This window comes from Sphaeramia orbicularis, chromosome 4 (genome assembly GCF_902148855.1).
Source record: "Sphaeramia orbicularis chromosome 4, fSphaOr1.1, whole genome shotgun sequence".
Lineage (NCBI taxonomy): Eukaryota > Metazoa > Chordata > Actinopteri > Kurtiformes > Apogonidae > Sphaeramia > Sphaeramia orbicularis.
Genome location: NC_043960.1, coordinates 7661065 through 7680524, shown reverse-complemented (window position 1 = coordinate 7680524; position 19460 = coordinate 7661065). Strand labels below are relative to the sequence as shown.

General features: G+C 40.0%; 1 protein-coding gene across 12 annotated transcripts in view; it reads right to left on the bottom strand.

The window, feature by feature from the left end:
- The window catches only part of sgip1a (SH3GL interacting endocytic adaptor 1a), a 73441-nt gene that overhangs the window by 20911 nt on the left and 33070 nt on the right, over positions 1-19460 (bottom strand). For 5 of the 12 annotated variants that reach the window (XM_030131474.1, XM_030131476.1, XM_030131471.1 and 2 more), the window contains 12 exons: positions 18912-19090; positions 16713-16721; positions 14114-14125; positions 10994-11015; positions 10796-10880; positions 8996-9078; positions 7875-7955; positions 5534-5608; positions 4530-5336; positions 3796-3917; positions 2000-2153; positions 858-917 (listed from right to left, as the gene is read on the bottom strand). In XM_030131474.1, the coding sequence (XP_029987334.1) occupies positions 858-917; positions 2000-2153; positions 3796-3917; positions 4530-5336; positions 5534-5608; positions 7875-7955; positions 8996-9078; positions 10796-10880; positions 10994-11015; positions 14114-14125; positions 16713-16721; positions 18912-19090 (1689 nt within the window). The remainder of the gene's footprint in view (positions 1-857; positions 918-1999; positions 2154-3795; positions 3918-4529; positions 5337-5533; positions 5609-7874; positions 7956-8995; positions 9079-10795; positions 10881-10993; positions 11016-14113; positions 14126-16712; positions 16722-18911; positions 19091-19460) is intronic. The other 7 variants (XM_030131478.1, XM_030131481.1, XM_030131482.1 and 4 more) reach the window with 4 other exon arrangements.

The window sequence follows — 19460 nt, the reverse complement described above, 5'->3', positions numbered from 1 at the left end:
CCCACAGATAAAGAGCTCTTCAGACATGCTCATTGAACACACGGCACACAAACACTCAAATACTCCTGTGCTGCAGAGTAAAGGTATCTAGGAGTGATTGCACTGCACTCTGCGCACACACAATGTGTTGCAAAGAGAAGAGACAGGGGGTTGCCATGGTGACATGGCGAGACACTCACTGGTGCACAGTCATAAAACAGAGAGAAAAGTCTCAAGTGTGGGCAGGTGGGCAAACGGGGCGACTTTTTTTTTTTTTTTTTTTTTAAGAGGGGGGAACAATTATGAAATAAGTGTGGATTTTTGTGTCACCACAGCTTTAATTTTTTCTCAGATTGTGTCTGTGGTAAAACAAGTGAGAAACCACAAAATGAGTGAAAGAGAGAAAATGAGCGAGAAGATGCAACTTGAGTGAAAAAAGGAGGCGAAAGAAAGGCTATCATGTCTATTACAAGTGTACAGATGTGTGAGGAGCAAAAAATGAATAAAATGGTATATTAAAGTGAAATATGCTGCTGTATTTGAAAAGAAAAGGTGAATGTGTAGTATGTCCCTACATCTTAAATAGATCAGTCAAATAGATACGTATTAGGACAGTGACACAGATATCTCATTATTTAAACCATTTAGACTGAAAAAAAAAACCCAGCAGCTTTTTGCAACCGTCTAAAAATCTGAAATCACTGTCCTATTACCTTCCTATTTGACAACAATCAAGAAAACACAGCAACACTCTGCCTTTACCTTCCAGTATCATGCACACTGTAGGTAAAGACCGTGGGTTTACAGATCACAGATGCACTCTCCCAAACGGTTTCAAACCCCAAACCCTTCGCTCTCTGAGGGAATCTATACTATACCTGCAAACGAATCAAAGTGTCTCTCAAAGGTGGGCAGTTTGTCTACATAAGCATCATCTTCTGACAAGCCGCAAGACAAGTAAAGAGACAAACAAATGGCAAAACAAAGAAACAGAGAACAAATCAAACAAAGGAAAACGTTTTTGTTTTTTTTTTTAAATTGCATGAGTTAAAATGCAATTCAAAGAAAAAATAAATGAGACATGTGACGAACAAATTCTAAATCAAAACAGCAGCGGAACTGGCAGTTTTAATCTGCAGTATATTAAGATGCAAATTTAGAGCTGGTCTAATGTTAAAATCTGAACATAGTGAAGCAGTTTCGGTAATGTGTCAGACTAGGCCGTTTTTATGCAAATGCTGTTCTCGGATATTTATGTTCTTAAATCTACTATGGCTCATGGTTCAATCCATTGAGATTTGCTATTATCCACACACAACTCTGCACTGCAGGGACCTTAAAACTGACTTTTCTAAAGTTAAATCTGTGAGTAAAGAGTTGTTATGTCATTAAGTCATTACAGGACGGGTTTCCAAGACAGTTTAAAAATTAACACCTTGTGTCATATTCTCACTTCCCACTCACACCTTGCATGCTGTGAAAGAATAAATATCAATTTGTCTGTCTGTGTGTGTATCAAAACCAGGGACAATATTTACGAGAAGTTTCATCCACACTGTATCAAAAGGCAATTTATAGACTCATTCATTTTTAATAAAATAAAAAGATGATGTTAAAATATTCTAACTTTTTCACTGTGTCTGACATTACATACTGCTGAATAACATATGCTGATGTTAACAGCTTCATGCATAGTCTTGGAATAGACCAGCAATGAAATGCACAAAGTGACCCTGGCACAAAAGGCCCAAAAATAAATCACATGGACACACTGCCATCATGTCGACAAAAAAATTAAAAATGAATAAATGAATACACAACAGCACGACTCCTTCTGCACGCACAAAATTTCAACAAGGATGAGGTCAGTGCATAAAACCAATATTAAAACTTTTAGCGTTAGTGGCTGTTTTGCAACAATCCCTGAGCAGCTCAGTTGAGCCTCCACTGCTTGTCTGTCTGTAAACGCGTCGGACAGAAAACAGCTGCATGACTCAGTGAACGTCAATGATGCACACACCTGACACAGACACGGCGAGCTCTTTATTGACGGTGGGGGTGGTGGCAGCGCTCAGGGAGTTGGTGGAGGAGATGGAGGAGGTGCTCTCGGCTCGTGCCAACGGGGCAATTGGAGGGGGGCTGGCTGAGTGGATTGGGGGGCTGAAGGGGCGATTCTGAAAAGGAGAGACGAGAGAAATAGAAAGGTGAAACAGTGAAAGAATTAGACATTTAATGGTTCAACACTAGGGTGTGCAACGGAACAGAAAAATTTTGGTTTGGTACGTTTTTGGTACAGGGGTCTTTGGTTCGATACATTTTCAGTGAATGTTCAATGTTCGTTTATGGCAAACCCTGTAATTTACTGAGTGTTTTTGAATGCCTCACAGTATTCCCTGAAGTGCTGTGAACATGACCTCACAGTAACACCACAGCAGAGGCATGGTGAAGGAGAGGAGGAGCAAGTTCACATGATTTTGCCAACTTGAGTTAAAAAAATAAAAACCTTTTTGTTATTAAGGAACCTGTGGAAACCGAAAGTGAAACAACATGCTTCCAACGTCTAACCCGGCTTCTGTGCCTCTGTTATACTCTCTGTCGTCATGTTTTCGGTTTTTCTGCAGCGGTGCTGAGAATTCACCGTTGCTGAATGTATATAGATGAAACCCTGCACATGGGTTCTGTTTGCAGCCAAGCTGCTTTCAGAGTGTTTGTGTTCCTCACATCGGCTACATGTATTTGTTCGGTACACCTCTGCATTGCATCGAATTCCACACAGTAGGCTTGTAAACGTGAATAGCTAGATGTTTACTATGAAAATAATTACTTTTAAAGGCATGTTACATTGCCATAAGCCTGTGTTAATTGTGAATACTGCCTGAATTAACACTAAAGATTTCAAGCAACAGTTGCACGGTGTTTTTCTTTAATTTGCTTATAATAACACTGTACTTATTCTAGTCAGCGCTCTCCCACAGGAGTAAACATTTTGTCTCTAATGGCTGCCTGTTTATATCAATAAATGATGATTTTTTATTTTGGAAAACAGAACAGGGGCAATCATATGGAGAAACAAATATTTTTCATGCTATATTTTTTCTGTACTTAAAGACCTAGAAATTACTCCCCTCATCTTCCATATTTTTCCACACTGCGTAGGGACCCTAGCTGAGTTTTTGGCTGGTGGAAAGTTGCTGTAAAGCTACAGGAGCCACAAATCAGAAGAAAAACAGTTTTATTTTGTTGCTCTCTCCTCAAAAACACTAAATGCAAAGGTAGGCGACTTGACATCGTTTCATGTTGCTTTGAAGTCAAAATAACATGGTTATAGGAGCCGTGGAGGCGTGGTGTTAATTCTCTGAAGAGCCACAGAGTCAAGCAATAGATCAAATTTGACAGAATCTTAATGATTAGCTGTCAATCACATATTTAACCCTCAACACCAGAGTTTAGCCTAAATTTTGACAAAAACCTTCCCGACATAGGGTAGATTTTCAACAGCCCACAAACACAGTAGATGTGAGGTGCAGAAGTGTCATTTGTGAAAGTTAATTATAAAATTTTACGAAAGTATTGCACATTGAAACTTTAAATTGTACACTTAAACTGTAAAAGTGAAGGCTTCTATTATGAAACCATTGTATAAGTCTGTTTTAACATGCGAAAGCTGCGCAGTAGTGTCTGTTTTTTTTTAATAAAATGCTTATTCCTAGTAGCCAAAACATGCTGATTTTGACATTATACTTCAAAAAAGATTGGCCAACACTTACGTTTAAAAGAACAACAATATGACTGAATATAATCAACTGGTGATCTTACCGCATCCCCTACAGTGGGTTTCCCTGGAGGAAGTTTGGGTCGTGAAGGGGGGCGGGGTGGAGGTGGAGGTGGGGTGGGATTGACTGATGAGGGTGTGGCTGGTCGCACTGGAGAGGAGGAGCCTGTAAAGAAAAAACAAAACAAACAAAAAACAATGTCAGAACAATAATAGTGCGGAGAATGAGAGTTACTTTCACAGCACAGAGAGCAGATGGAATCACACACTAACACCTTTAGCAGGCAGCGTCTTAAAAATATCTCTGCGATTAAATTAATGTCTGACTGAAATTTCACATTAGCCACACAATGTTGAGCAAAAGACTGAGACAAGTTGATTAACATTCTCACAGTGTATTAAGATATGCATAGTTATTCTGTGTTTGGATCCCTGGTTAATTACTTTAACCTTAAAGGATTATGCTTCTTAGATAAAACTGGTTTACAACTGAAGATCTTCAACAACTCCACAAACTATTTGTGTGTATAAATAAATACAAATGTTTTATGAAAACCCAACCTTTAACTATGAGTCATTCAGAACAATACCGCAGCTAATAGGACATTATTGTTCAGCAAAATAGTACTGTGCATCCAACTGGGCCAAGACAAAAAATCCACTCCAAGAATAATATTCCCTTTCAACTCACATCAAAACAAACTCTAAATTTAACCTCATTTTTTACTGCATAAATACTGATGACAATATCCTACTAATAGTGAGCCAGTCTACCCACCGCTATTTGTGCCACTGGCTCCAGATGTGGGACCTGGTGATGACACCACTGCCCGGTATGTGGGGGGAGGAGGCGGGGGAGGCGTACTCCTACTCCCCTGGTTAGCTTCTTTGGGTGAAGTGACAGTCTCATTTCCGTCCTCTTTGGGTTGGGTGGCCTCTGTATTTTTGGGCTGCTCCTCTTGAGACAGGGTGAGGGGTGGTGGGAGAGAGCGAGATACGGGTTCTTCTGTAGGCGAATTCACCGCAGGAGGAGTGGTTGCTTTCGGAGGAGAGGGAGCACCGGTCGGTGAGGTGACTGCAGGGACTGAGGTTGGGGGCGAAGAAGAAGGAGGAGGAGATTCAAGATCCTTTGACGCAGGGGGTGGAGATGTGGAAAGTGCAAGAGAACTTCTGTCTTCAGGTGTAGAAGGACCTGAAGGGACAGGAGGTGCAGAAGGCTCCTCTGAAGGAGGTGGGGAGGTTGGTAGAGGGGGCACAGAGTCTTCTTTTGGAGGAGGGGAGGTAGGGAGGGGTGGTGCAGGGTCTTCTGGAGGAGGTGGCGATGTAGGTAAGGGCGGGGCAGGAGATTCAGGTGGAGGCGGAGAGGCTGGTAGTGGAGGTGCTGGTTCCTCTGGAGGAGGTGGGGAGGAGGGGAGAGGAGGCGCGGGGTCCGTTGGTAGAGGAGGCCGGACGGAGGATTCCTCACTGAAGCAGACCCAGGCATCATTTGTTTCCTCTGGAGCTGAGGGAGGCTGCTCTGGTCCAAAAATGTTGTCCAAGTCTGCTATCGATGTCTTCCTGGTGCCATCTGCTTCTGGTGGCGCTTCTGAAACAGATATTAATAATTGACCGATCAAAGACCATGTTTGGAAAGAAGATCAATAAATTTACACAAGCAAATGAAAAAAAAAAAAATAGACAGGAAGTTGGAATGCCAGTAATAAAGAGTAAATTCAGCTCAAATGGAAAATGTTTTATCCTGAGGTGACACAATGGGAAGCAGAAACAGATAAGATTCATTACCAGCGTGTTCTGCAGAGAGAGGACTGGTCGCTGGGGGAGAAGTTGGGACATTCTTGGGTGGAAGTGGAGGCGGAGCTGCAATAAAACCAATGAGACAATGAATGGTTCAATCAATCGTATCAGAGATTAGAGACCAGAGACTGTCGATAGGGTGTTGTCTGCATTAACGTCAAGTGTTATTTATGAAACTTAGGCCTATATGTGTGTGTGTAGATTAGCTAGTGACAATGATTTTAAAAGCTTGAATCCATAATGATATTGTTTTCAGTTGGCAAAACACAGTCACAACACATTGAGGATAGGGATTCATTTCAAGCCCAGTTCAGACCAAAGTTTCATGATGAGACAAAACTATTTCGGGATGCAATCGGAAAAGGCTGCAGCATTGTGAACTGGCCTATCTCATCTCGATTTGGGAGGGATGATGGCACCACATGACTCAGCTTGTCGAGTCGCCTGTTGTCAGGAAGTGGAGTGTTATTATCAGCCATTCCCCTGGTCAAATATGGCTTCATAGTTAATGCTAGTGTTTTCTGTGGTTGAGTGGTTATGAGACAGCCAGGCACTGATTAAGTAATGGGGGACCTCTCAGTTTATTTTTGATGTTAAAGATGTGTTATTAACCAAGGTTTGAGCACATATTCACTCCTTTTTTCCCCCTTTCTGGAAATCATAATATCATTCTAAGAAATCCGTGATAATTTTGACAACATTAAATATAACAAAATCCAGGGAACATGCAATCAATTGCCGAACATTAAAATGAACTAGAATCTGAGGTGAGTATAAACAGTGCATGAATAAAAAAAAAAAAAAAACAACTCATCTTGTACTGCGGTTAGTGCAGTCTGTTACAGAGCAGATGGAACAGTTCATGTTGCTTTCCTAAGGTAGGAATAGTAGGCTTTCTCACATGGACAAAAGCCAATGCTGTACTTGAAGAACAGGTGGCAGCCTGTCATCGTATCAAACTACAACCTGACCCGCCCCGTAGTAGAGGAACAGTTGTGATTAGTCTTGTCTGCATCTGGTTCCCAGAATGGTTATGAAGCGATACCAAATCCTCAAAACAATGGATAAACAGAATTCAATTTTGTTTTTTAGGTTTGTGTTGTTTAATCAATAACAGAATTCCCTATCCTCATTCATAGTCTAAGAGTCTAATATATATGAATTTAACCTTCCTCTTGTGTTAGTTTTCTGTTACCATCTCTTATGTTATCGGGTCGGCTTTGACCCATGTCCTAAATCAGCTCTAAAATACACTAAAAACAATTATCTATCATTAATTTGTTTCTCATCTCTTGGTTACCTTGTTAATCTGTTGTTTGGTACGAGCCTCTGGGCCTTTTTTTGTCAGTATACCCTCGATGTGAACTCTGCAAGTCACCAACTCTACACTGAATTGACCTCACGTCTAGACATGCCCGTCTTTGCTTGTTTTGTTTTGGTGCAGGTATACTGGATAACAAGGCAAAATGAGAATCCTCAAAAGCTCATACGACTGGGAGAGGAGCTGGCTGTCAGTGTGTTGGCTGACAGCGCACTTATGATTTCAGTTTTGGCTTTAATTACTGTTTTATAATCTTATTTTTATAACTCGGTCGAAACCAACCCTAACAACACAAAGGTCATAATTTCAACCAGAGCGTTTCATAATTTAGTGAAATTTTATTTTTGTATTCTTCTGTTGAAATAGAGGTTCCTGAGAAAGTCAAAAAGCCTTGATGCAATAAACAAAGCTTATGTGGTTCTTTTATACATTTAAAACCTAAAATGGGTTGGTGCCGACCCAAACACAAGAGGAAGGTTAACAACAAAATAGCCTAAAAAGCTGGCAGGTTTCAACACAAGTACAGAGCATTGTTGCTATGGAAACAATACACCATCACATCTCGATCTGTTGGTGTAAGCTGACAGATTTTCAGAATGTTTCAGTGTAATGCATTCTAAGTAAAAGTTTTAGACTTGTCTTGTTGCGACTCTTTGGCCTGAACAGAGCATAACAAAGTGCCAGTCATGCAGAACATTACAGTTGATCACCACCATGCCAAATGCAAGGGGGAGGCAGCAAGGGGAGGGTGTGGTGGTGTATGGGAGCCAAGGACTGAACCCCTCCCATGTTATAGAGGACAACCAAAACTGGATCATTTGGTTGTGAAATGGCTCATGAAATGAAACAGCTGTCTGTCGGGTGTTATTGTGACACAGTGGTTGTGTCAGTTGGCGTCTCTGTTAGTCACATGATGAGTGGATTCATGAGGTGAGCTGATGGATCTGTGCAGTCAGTCCAGGGAGATGAGGGAGGGCGGCACAATGAACGGGGCATCACAAAACTTACTTCCTGTGGGGAAGGATCTTGTCAAAGGGGATTCGGGGTTTGTCAGAGGAGCCCCCCACACATCGCACTCAGACAGAACCACTGGGTTCAGGAAGGGACAGAATAGGCCATGTCAAGAGAAATGCCACCAGAACACTATTAATGTTTTCTTATTCTTACATGAATACGTGAAAAAAAGATAGACATTAATAAGACAAAGATAAATCTGCACACTATCAAAATGTGCTGCAACGTCAGAAGGTATCCTCTAGTAATTGTTTTTTACTTCTAGAATTCTTGACATATATCAACACTGTGATATTACAATTACTATACTGAGAAAGGATTAAGTGCATCGCAAACACTAGGTATCATCTCGTATCTGGAAACATTCATCTCTTCATTCTCAGTCTCTTATTTCACATTTTAAAGGCTGTACTATATCTTTTTATTACATATTGTACATGAAAGCAATCTGTGTGTCTTTATTTTATACAGTGTTAATTATCTTGAAAAAGATCAGAAACAAACCCCCCTAAACAACCAGTTTAAATAAAGGATTAAATCAAGTCTACAATTTCCCAGCACCGCACACAGAGCAGCTTCTGAATGAATATATAAAGTGAATTTGTGTCAAGTTGATGTTAGCTATGCTCGACATAGCAGTTGCGTAACAGCTAAGAGCTCTCCTGCAGTCTGCATCTCTAAATCCTACAGGACTGGAATGAGAGTGTGTGACAGAGGAATCTGCATAATAACGAACTTGCTGTGCAAATGAGCACGACCTGTGAGTGCCCATTTCCAACTTTGACCTCAGTAAAGACAGATGCCCATCCACAGCTTTATAGTGTCTAAGGGAAAAACCATGACACTTAAGAAGTGAAAGGGGGAAAGAAGAGAAACAGCAGACTGAAAGAGGAGAAAAAAGAGAGATGTTGCCACCCAGGGCTCTGCTGGCATTTTTAAGACTGTTTTCACAAGTCCTTTTTCAATTAGATTACCATACGACACAATAAAAACAATGTGAGGAGCAAACTGACAACACTATTATTTTTTTAAGAACCATTACTCATATAAAGGAAAACACAGACACACACAAATGGACAAAAACATAGAGCAAAAAAGATACAAGGAAAAGTTACCTTCAGTTTTCTGTTCTCCAAAGGCTGTTTCCAAAGGAGGCCCAAATAAGGCTGTGGTGTCTTCAGGGACTGTTGTTTGTTGACTGCAGCAACAAAGGACAATGTTAGGAGAAACAGCTGCATAAAACAGCAGCTACAACAATAACTACAACACATTATTGCACCATTTTCTAGGACAGACTGCAAGTAGTAGCTGATACATTTTCTTTCATTTTTGGAATTTATCGAGACAAAAACATGGGGCCCTGAGAGAGCAAAGACACACACAAAATTAATAAACCTAGAGATGTGTAGCATTAGCATTATATGCAAGGAGTGACTAGCAGTCTGCAGCTGTGGGGAGGGGGGAATCCAGACCTGATCGGGGTATATCTGGAGTGCAAAAAAGATGCACAGCGACACAACACAAAAACTAGTACGCACCAATAAACAACAAAAGTCACACCTATAGAACTAATTAAGAATTGTGAGACTGAGGCTATGTTGAGACAGAAGGTCTTAATGCACAATTCAGGTTTTTTTGGTGAAGTCCGATTTTTTTTGTGTGCTCGTTCATATTACACATTAAATGCGACTTCTATCAGTTTTGAGTATGAACTGAATGCGACCCTGCGCAAAAGAGGTCCTGACGTAATACATGACCATGCAGGCACGCAATGTAATTACGGAAGTAAGTATGTTTTTCCTGCCACTTCTCCTCCTAGGATGCAGAATTGAGACGTTTATCGCATTTCAATGACATAAAGGTCGGATAAATGCGACCTTTATGGCTGTTCTGACTGAAGTCACATTGCAAACTAGAAGCACTCGGAGAGCGCAGACCTCCGCCAAGGCTGATCAGTGGCCCCCCTCGTGGGCCCCCCCCACGCCAAGGAGGTTATGTTTTTGCCAGGGTTTGTTTGTTTGTCTGTCTGTTTGTCTGTCCGTTAGTGTGCAACATAACTCAAAAAGTTATGGACAGATTTTGATGAAATTTTCAGGGTTTGTTGGAAATGGGCCCCTCCGTGGGCCCCCCCACCCCCGATCACCACCAAAATTTAATCATTTCTTCCTTATCCCATTTCCAACAAACCCTGAAAATTTCATCAAAATCTGTCCATAACTTTTTGAGTTATGTTGCACACTAACGGACAGACAGACAGACAGACAGACAGACAAACAAACAAACCCTGGCAAAAACATAACCTCCTTGGCGGAGGTAAATATCGGATACGTATCAGATTTAGGACCACATATGAAAGTTGCCTGGGTCGGATTTGAAAAAAATCAGATTTGTGCTGTTCAAACGGTCTTTCACAGATCGGATACAGGTCACATATGGGCAAAAAAAAAAAAAAAAAAAAAAAAATCGGACTTGGGCCACATTTGCCTGCTGTCTGAACATTGTCAAAAAGTTTATGTATTCATACTAGTTTAAAAAATGAATTAATTATAGCACACATTACTTTATAAATATCAACTACAGATTCACTGAAATCACTGTGCTCTGAGGCAAAATAAACACATTTTGTAAGATGACATTGCTACATAATGTTGATGAGTGCTCATTCCTTTCCCTTCTTTCCTTGAGGTCATGTTTTAACAGTTACTGCTTTTATCACCACTTTTCTAAGTAACTCCACAATCAAGGCCTTTGCTGAATGAAAGTGTGAATGTACAACATGCTGTATATTTGCGCAGAGCTATTTTCGTAAAACGAGAAAAGGGTTGTGTAATCATACAAAAGCGAATGGATTTATGGTATAAAAGTAGGCAAGGTTACACTTTATAGATCAATAAATATACAAAGTGGATGCTAACCTGGGAGGCTGAGGTGCTGGAGCTGGTGTTGGGGCCACAGTAGGTGCAACGGGGACAACACGTCTCGGTCTGGCAATCTCTTCTCCTGAAAACACACAATAAATCACCTGTCAGCCTTCTCATATTCACCATAATAACACAATAGATGCATAACACAGGTAAGCTTGGTGAATAAGGCTCAACAGGACTGATACTTACTGGAGGTGTTCCTTTTCAAACCCTATAAAAATGAAAAACAAAAGAAACATTTTAGAGTCATAAAAGAACAATGCTGCACCAAGTGTTATTCATCTATGATGCAACTAAAATTGACACTCATCAATGTGAAATACAATAAAATTATTGATGGTCAGTGTCAGGCAGTCAAGGTTTAAACTTTCCTGCAAATAATAAAACTGCTCTGTAGTTTACAGAGGAAAAATAATGTAGGCTAGGCTGTGCAGTCATGAAGGTCAGAAGATAGGCTGCAGCCTGAGGTTGATTTAATGTGATGAGACCAGTAGAACTTCATGACCAGATACAAGCCACACATGACTAACACACACAACCACACCAACACACACAGTGGTTGCACTCTTTTCTAAAGATGAAAAGATAACCTATATGGACAAAAGCATTGGGCACATTGGGGTCTGGGATACAAAACTATAATGACAAATGTTTCAGTATAGTTTGTATTGTGATAAATATCATTGCATTGGCTAGTTTTTTTTTGTTTTTTTTTTAAATTATCTTTGCTTCCAAAATGCCTCAGAGATGGTTTTTACTTAATTTCTCTTAGTATTGATTTTGTTCTGTTTTTAATTGATGTTTACTGTAACTCACTTTTTATTGGGTTTTCTGTCTTTTCACCCATTAAATATTTTACAGTGACATACCAGGCTGAAATTAGAGGAAAATAAATCAATAAAAATATGAAAATCAAGAAAAAAATAAATAAATAAAGAACCCTAAAAAACAAAAAACCCACACACATAAAAATTACAAAAATACAAAAGCAATAGAGTACTATCATTTTTGTTATACAGGATATGTTGTTACACTATTAATTTTTCCACTGAGATAAGGCCTAGGCCAGGACATTAAAACATTTACCATAATACACTGTGGTATCAGAATACCAGTCCCTGAGGTTATTATAGGAATACCCAAGACTGCAGTCGAATCCGCTCAGTTATCTATCCTACATTTCATCTAAAAAGGGTAAACTGATGTTTGTATCTTAAATCAGGATGAACATGACATCTTACAGCTGTAGCCAGGATGTGTCCCAATATTTTTGTCCATATAGTTTATAAACATCAATATTTCCTTAAAGTTTAATGGGAGATTTTTCTTCCTAAGTGAGGAGGGAAAAAAGTCAGAATTCCGAATTGCCTAAACAAAACTAACCAATGCAATGAAACGATATTTATCACAATATTAAACTATATTATATTTGTCATTATTGTTTTGTAGCTCAGACCCCTGTTAGAAAACAAACACCTGAATTCAGTATCTCCTAATACTTCTGTCCGTATAGAGTATTTTGCAGTAGTAAAGCGGGTAATTTTACACCTCAATGATTTTAGATTTTGTTCCTTGCAGCTAAAAGCTACAGAAAAAGACGCTTAACTCTTTAAGTGCCAGACAGTTAAGGGGCTAATAAGCCTTAAAAGTGCCACAGAATTTGGCCGTTTTTCAGTATTTCGCGTCGTTTTTATAATATTTGAAGAATCCTGCAGGAAACCGCTCGGTAACATCCGACCGATTGCTAATTAGATTCAAAACGCACCGGACGCAGCCGATTCATTATTGATCGTAATTTGCATAATTCATAATAATAATAATAATCTTTATTTATATAGCGCTTTTCATACATTAAAAACTGTAGCACAAAGTGCTTTACATATCAGTTTAAAAATCAGTACCACCCCCCACACCCACTCACCCGCACACACACACACACACACACACACACACACACACACACACACACACACACACACACACACACACACACACACACTCACACACATATACATGCAAACCCACAAGCTCACACATACTTAAGAAGACTGACTGAGCACGGGTAGACCAGAACAAAAATGTACAAGTAAAAGTAGAACATCAATTTAGGAGGCGCTGTCTCAGGGAGCCATCCGCACCAGGAGGCAGCCGCCGACCCCGGCGACCAGGCACCAGCAACACAGCCCCGCATCCCAACTAGTGGGAGACGGCCAACTGGGACCCCCACCCACCAGAAAGGAGCGGACCCCAGTGAGAGAAGGCGCCACAGCCCCGGAGTCCACAGCCGCCCCCCGGCATGGAGGGCTCCCTCTGATGAAACACCGGAGAATAAGAAACATTAAAAAGATATAAAAATATTATTCGGTCGCGTAACCTCAAATTCCCGTCTGCTTGGTCTCAAAAGGGGGACACAGAAAGAACGTCATCGAAATGTGAGAAAGAAATGGGGGTGGATGGTTTGTTTGTACACAAATGTGGCGTGTTCTCCAAAGCCGATCTGATCGGCCCGTGGCACTTTACAGGTTGTTTTCGTAAAGCCGATTTAATCGGCCCATGGCACTGAAAGTGTTAAAAAACCCACATTGGCTACAACCTGTGCTATAGGGGAAAAGATCTTCAGATGAATAACTGCACAATTTAATACACAGAAAAAGGACATTTAGAGAACTGTGCTGTGAGCAGTGGTTAAAAGAAAAGCTCTAAGTTCATGCTTGAAATCTGGAAAAGTAACCTTTGGTTGTAGAGAAGAGGACAGACTGATTTCATTGGGGCATAAGCTACTTTGGAGAGGCAGCGTTATAATGTTGCCTCTCCAGCTGTGCTTGTATATATACACCCTGTGAGCATATGCATGAGTTCACAATGAGCAGGACAGAAGTGGCCAGGAAAGGCAGAAGGCAAATAAGGAAGGAGGCAGGGAGGGGAGAAGACAGAAGCAGATGAGAAGACACGAAGGGGAGTGACTGAAGTAAGACATCAAAGGGTCCAGCTGTCAAAAGTGCAAATTTTCCACCACTGCAGAGACTGAGAATGAAGCTGCTCAAGATCAAAAACGACACAAATACATTACTGATCTTGAAAAACCGAAAGCATATTTTCATTTATGCAAATATTTATTCTCCTATATTTAAAAGTGAACATCAGCACAAATTTGCGGCAGCATTGACCTCATTTTCAGCTGCTGAACCCCGATATATGTTTAGTGTCTTACTCGAGCAACTCAAAGGACAATGTGGGAAGCAAAAGGGTACGAGAAGCATGTGACAAATTTAGAGCGACTCCAGGGAGGCAGAAGAAAAGGACACTTACCGGGCTACGTCTCTGTGACCAGCAAAAAGGAAGAGAGAAGAGACACCTGGTCAGAGAGTGACAAATCAGTAAAGCCGACATCATACTCATAAAGAGGATGTGATCTGGGGACAACGATTATAATACGACTTTAGAGATGGTATTCCCTTCAGTATTGTGTGCAGTTTATTTATCATGTATAGTGTATAGACATTACTTTATTTATTTTATTTATGTTGGAAGATGCATTTTCTTTTACTTTTCTTTTTGGGATTGTGTTTATTATATAGTTAGATAGATGGTAGAGGTTTCTATTATTTGTACTAACAGTTACAGTAGTAGTACATCCCCTGTTAATACTTGTATTTGTAGTAGTCGTATTAACAGTTATGGACATTTGTTCTAGCTATTGGTAATTATACTAGCACCAGCTGTTCTACTTTTAACAGTTCAAGCTCAGTTTGTTGTGGATCCATGTGTCTCCCCCGACTTCTCCCCCTCTCCCCCAATCTCTGTCTCTTTTTCTCTTCCTTTACCCTCTCTCTTTAACCCCAACTGGTCAAGGCAGATGTCCATCCTCCAGAAGGCAGGGTCTGCTCCAGGTTTCTGTTGTTAAAAGGAAGTTTTTCCTCACCATTCCATCACTAGTCATAAGTGTTTACTCCTGGAGGATTCTGCTGGTTTCTGTAAATTGACTTGAGAGTCTGGTTTCGACCTGCTCTATATGTAAAGTGTCATGAGATAACTTTTGTTATGATTTGGTGCTATATAAATAAAATTTGATTGACTGATTTACTGATTCATTCATTCAAGCTGTATTAACAACACAGAAACTAAGTCCATAGGATAATAAAAAAAACAAAACATACACAATAAAAAAAAAAAAAATAGCATAGATCCATTTGTTACTTATTCATAAAGGCTCATTCGCCAGCGAGACCACATTTTAGATGTAAACCTTACAGAACTAATGTTGGGACAGAAAAGGGCTTCTACAATTGATTAACAACATTAAATCTATTGTTTTTTTTTAACTATTACACCTTACACTTGCTGCCTAAATATTGACTGATTAGTCATGAGTGCACTTTGAACTGTACAACCTGTATCAACAGGCTATACAAATAAAGTTTATGTGGTTGATAGATATGGAAATATCCTCCACGACCCATGTTGGCCTTTAACTTAATTTTAAGTTTAAACACAAATGTCTTTTCAAGTTTTGTGTGTGCAAACCCATTGGAAACAGATAATGATTTATTCTCACTGATCTGCGTGTCCTGTTTATTTCTATCTTCTGGTTGTGATATATCAACAGAAGATAAATGAGATATCTGTCTACAATATTGCCTGTGAATCCACTATGACTGGACTGCTTCCAAAATGTCCTGTGGAGCTGCATCAGACACTCCCCATCTTTCTTCCCTCTCATCGTCATGTACCACTGTTTCCATCGGCATCAAATTATTTCAACTTTCTGTGTTAAAAGGTGGACTGTCGGCCATCTAATCCCTCTGGGTGTTCTTTCATTCTGCCTTGTAGTGTCCCATCTGCCCACTGGTCTCGTAATTTTCGCTGAAATCTCGCCATCTGCCTGCGTCACGTCCACCTCGCATCAACCATCTCTCCCTCCACCCCTCGCTCTTACGCCCGTTCCAGTTGTGCAGTGAGCCATGACTGATTAAAGTGATGCAACACGGGGTGGGACATGCTGGTGGAAAGAATTCCTTTCATTGGATACAGTTTAGCAGGATGCAGTGTCACTGTCTCCCATCTATCTGTAAACAGGAAGTATTTCAACTGACACGGTGACCTTTTAGCCTCTACTAGCAACTAGCATTAGCCTCTACATGAAAAAGCCCTTTACATGCACGCTGATATTTTCCTCTATATTTGAACTGGATAAGCTAGGTAACAATTTTGTGATATGAAGAATGGATGTGTGAATAGGTCCAAAGAACAGCTTTTTCTTCCAATTTGGAAACTGAATATGCCATTATTGATTTTTTTCTGAAACATTTAGTGAATTTTGATTAATTAATAGTTTAACAGTCAACACAACTCATAATATAAAATATGATGAAATTTATCAGAAAAATCATTGGTGATCAGAGAAAAAGACAACAATGAAATCATATGAAATGTGCAAGTAATGCTTTTTTAATAATATAATTTTTTTTAACATTTCAACACCCTCCTTGACCTTCTCCTCACCTTCTATTCTGCTTATAGCCTTGTTATTTGGCCTGAGAACTCTAGGGTCAAAACTCCAAAACCAATTAAAATCAGATTTAGGACTACTTAGTCAGCGGAAACAACTTCAAATACTGTACTTTTTAACTCTAAGTATGTGGGCCACAAATCAGTGTGTGCTATTAAAAGCAGTCAGTCATATGTGCCTGTTCTGAAATGAGACAACTAAACCCATTCGCCAGAAATGTATTAACATGATACTAGACCTTTGTCCTTACATGCTGAGCAAATACAAACTCTGCAGCTATTAGTGCATGTTATCAAGCGTGTCTTTGGGGAAAATGCATATATATTAGTAACAGTATAAGGAAGGATTACACTATATTTGACATATAAAAACCCAATAGCATGCAAAGCAAAGGCTTACCGGACTCCTCTACAGGTTAGCATCATTAGAGCAGCAAAGGATTTAAAGACAAGAGAGGAAAAAGCAGAGAGTGGAACAATTAGAGGAGGGCAGTAGTATTAATATTGGCAAAGCAAAGCAAAGCATTTATGTTCAAGGTAGGCAGTAAAATGCGTCACCAGCAGTCATTAATAGACAGATAAAGCTGGTATAGTACTATAGCTCATCCCTCCACCCACACATCACTACTCCTCCTAGCAGGAGGTGTATTCTGGCCGAGGTTTTATGTGAAATAAGCTGTCCCTCTCAAACGCTTGTGTACACATGAATAATTCATGAAAAATATGCCAACTACAGCCACACAGTCTGCCAGTGACATGCCTCAAAATCTTAGGTATTTATAATTCTTGTGTGTAGTTCAGGTCTTTCATAGTTAGGATATGAGCTTGTCAAGATTTGCAAAAGCCACTGTCATATTTACAGGCAAAAAAAAACACCTGAGCAGCAAGAGCATAGAAACATAAAGCCCAGAGATTGAAGAAAAGTGCAGTGATGTTTCTGAAAAATCAGTAAGTCCTACATGTTTTAGTGTGGGGATAAAGTTTTACTGGATCAGTTCCAGAAGAAGAACTACAAAAGCATACTGTTTGCTTTTGGAGGTCTGCTAACATTTGGCCCCTCTTCTTTTTTTCAGACCATTTTGTCGTGGGTCCATAGCCAAGGTTGCTTAGCATTGCCAGTCGACTGGGAGTGACTTTGTGAATAGTGTAATTTATGTGTGAGGGAACGCTGGAGCTGCTGTCCACGATCCAGGGAAACAAGATGCTAATTTGGCCTGGTAGAGGTAAGAGTAGCAGTTTCATCACAGCTACAGGCCAAGTAATTCCACCGTCATGATTTTGTTTTGCACACAAGGAACTTGACCTCTTTTTTTCTCCTGGGAGAAGACCATTGAGGCCTGTTCAGAGACGATAAACATCCATAAATCGTGATCATACATAAAGCAAATTTAGACAAAATATAATTTATTGCCATGGTCAGATTCTCAACTGTTAGGGTTTTTTCTTGGTAAACAATTACTTTTAATATGAAATAACTAGTAAAGTAATTCACTGACTTTGAGAGCATAATGGTAAATAATGACATAAGTTAATTTGTATTTCAATAGCTTAGACGTCACTGCTGAAGGACAACATATAGTATATACTCTGTAGTATTTAATACTATGCACTGCACTCATTAATTTGACAGGGCAACCAACATATACTGGGGAAATAGGGATGACTACAGGACATTATAGTAGCCCAAAACCAAAAGGACAGAATCTTTCAGCGTCTCAGTGCATGTGTCTCCTACACACATGTCCATCATTTGCAGCATGAAAAGACCTTCACACCTGATCAGGTTAACAGAGTCAGTGGGTGAACACACTGCAGCTGGACTGAATTATTAAGACCGAAAGCTCAAATGACCACAAGCAATCTCACAGTACGGCAGAGAGACACGAGGTTATTGTGCCCACTTTCCTACCTGAATTATTTACGGTGGACACCCAAGCTAATGAACCTCACTAGAGACTAGAGGACTTCGGGGTGGGAGCTAAAAATGCAGGGGAAGCCAAAGTCTCCAAAGCTTTGTATCACCGCTGCTAATCGTAGGCTGTCTAATGGGGAAAGTGTGCTTGAATTTGGACTTATCGATAGTGCTGCATCACTTCAAACAGGAGCTTCACACCCTGCTATTTGGCAGAGCGTGTTGTCAGATGGTTGTATTGTGGTGGGACATCTGCCTTGTGTTAACAACACTGAACTCAACGGGAGAACACTGAGGCCACTGACAGCACTGACCAAGTATCACAAGCATCTCAGATTAATGATATGGTATTCAATATCACATAATCAGCTGACCATACCCATTACAGGGACATGGATTGCAATTTCAGTGTAGGATTCAAAACAGAGGCATTGTGTATTATTATTATTACTGCTGGCTTTCAAAGCAAACTGGTTGTATTTTGTTAAGAAAAATCGCAAAGTGTGAGGCAGTTACAAAAAGCAAAATTAATTACGATTTCTACTAAGGGTGATAAATCATATTTTTACAATACACATGCACAGACACACCAATGCACATAAATGTTATAGTTTCACAAGTTAAAAAACAGTTTAAGTGAGGGAAGGTGAGATGCAATGAGAGAAGGATGAGGACGGAGCTACTAACCATAGGAGATGGAGACAGAGCTATGTTGCCTATGGAGGCTTTCAGCTCGTCCACTGAGGGTTCAGACACGACGCAATCGGCCGGCAGAGGCTTAATCTTGATTTTAAATTTTTTCCTGTGGTCCTCTTCCTCTTCTGACTCATCAGAGGAGAAGAAGTGGGTCTTCTTGGATCCAGGCAGTACCACAAATGTTAAAGAAAATGTTCTAGTTTTGGTAAAAGTAAACAGTGAAAAAGTACAGATGGGTAACAAAAAAAAAAAAGAAAAATCTAATGGGAGTGGTCTGCTTCTGAATGAAAATGCCTCATCTACGGGGTAAAAAGAGGTCTCTAAATGCTTTGATGAGTATGAAAACAATGTGGATTATATTCTATGGCCTTAACAGTCACCAAATCTCAACCCATCTCAAAACTTAAAGGAGATTTTGTCTGAATCTGTTATCATTATAACACCAAATGACAGGATATGTTTTGGAAGGGATGTTGGTTTATCCGGGTACCTGGTTACAGCTTGTAACCTGTTCACTTTCATGTTGTCCATGTTAATTGG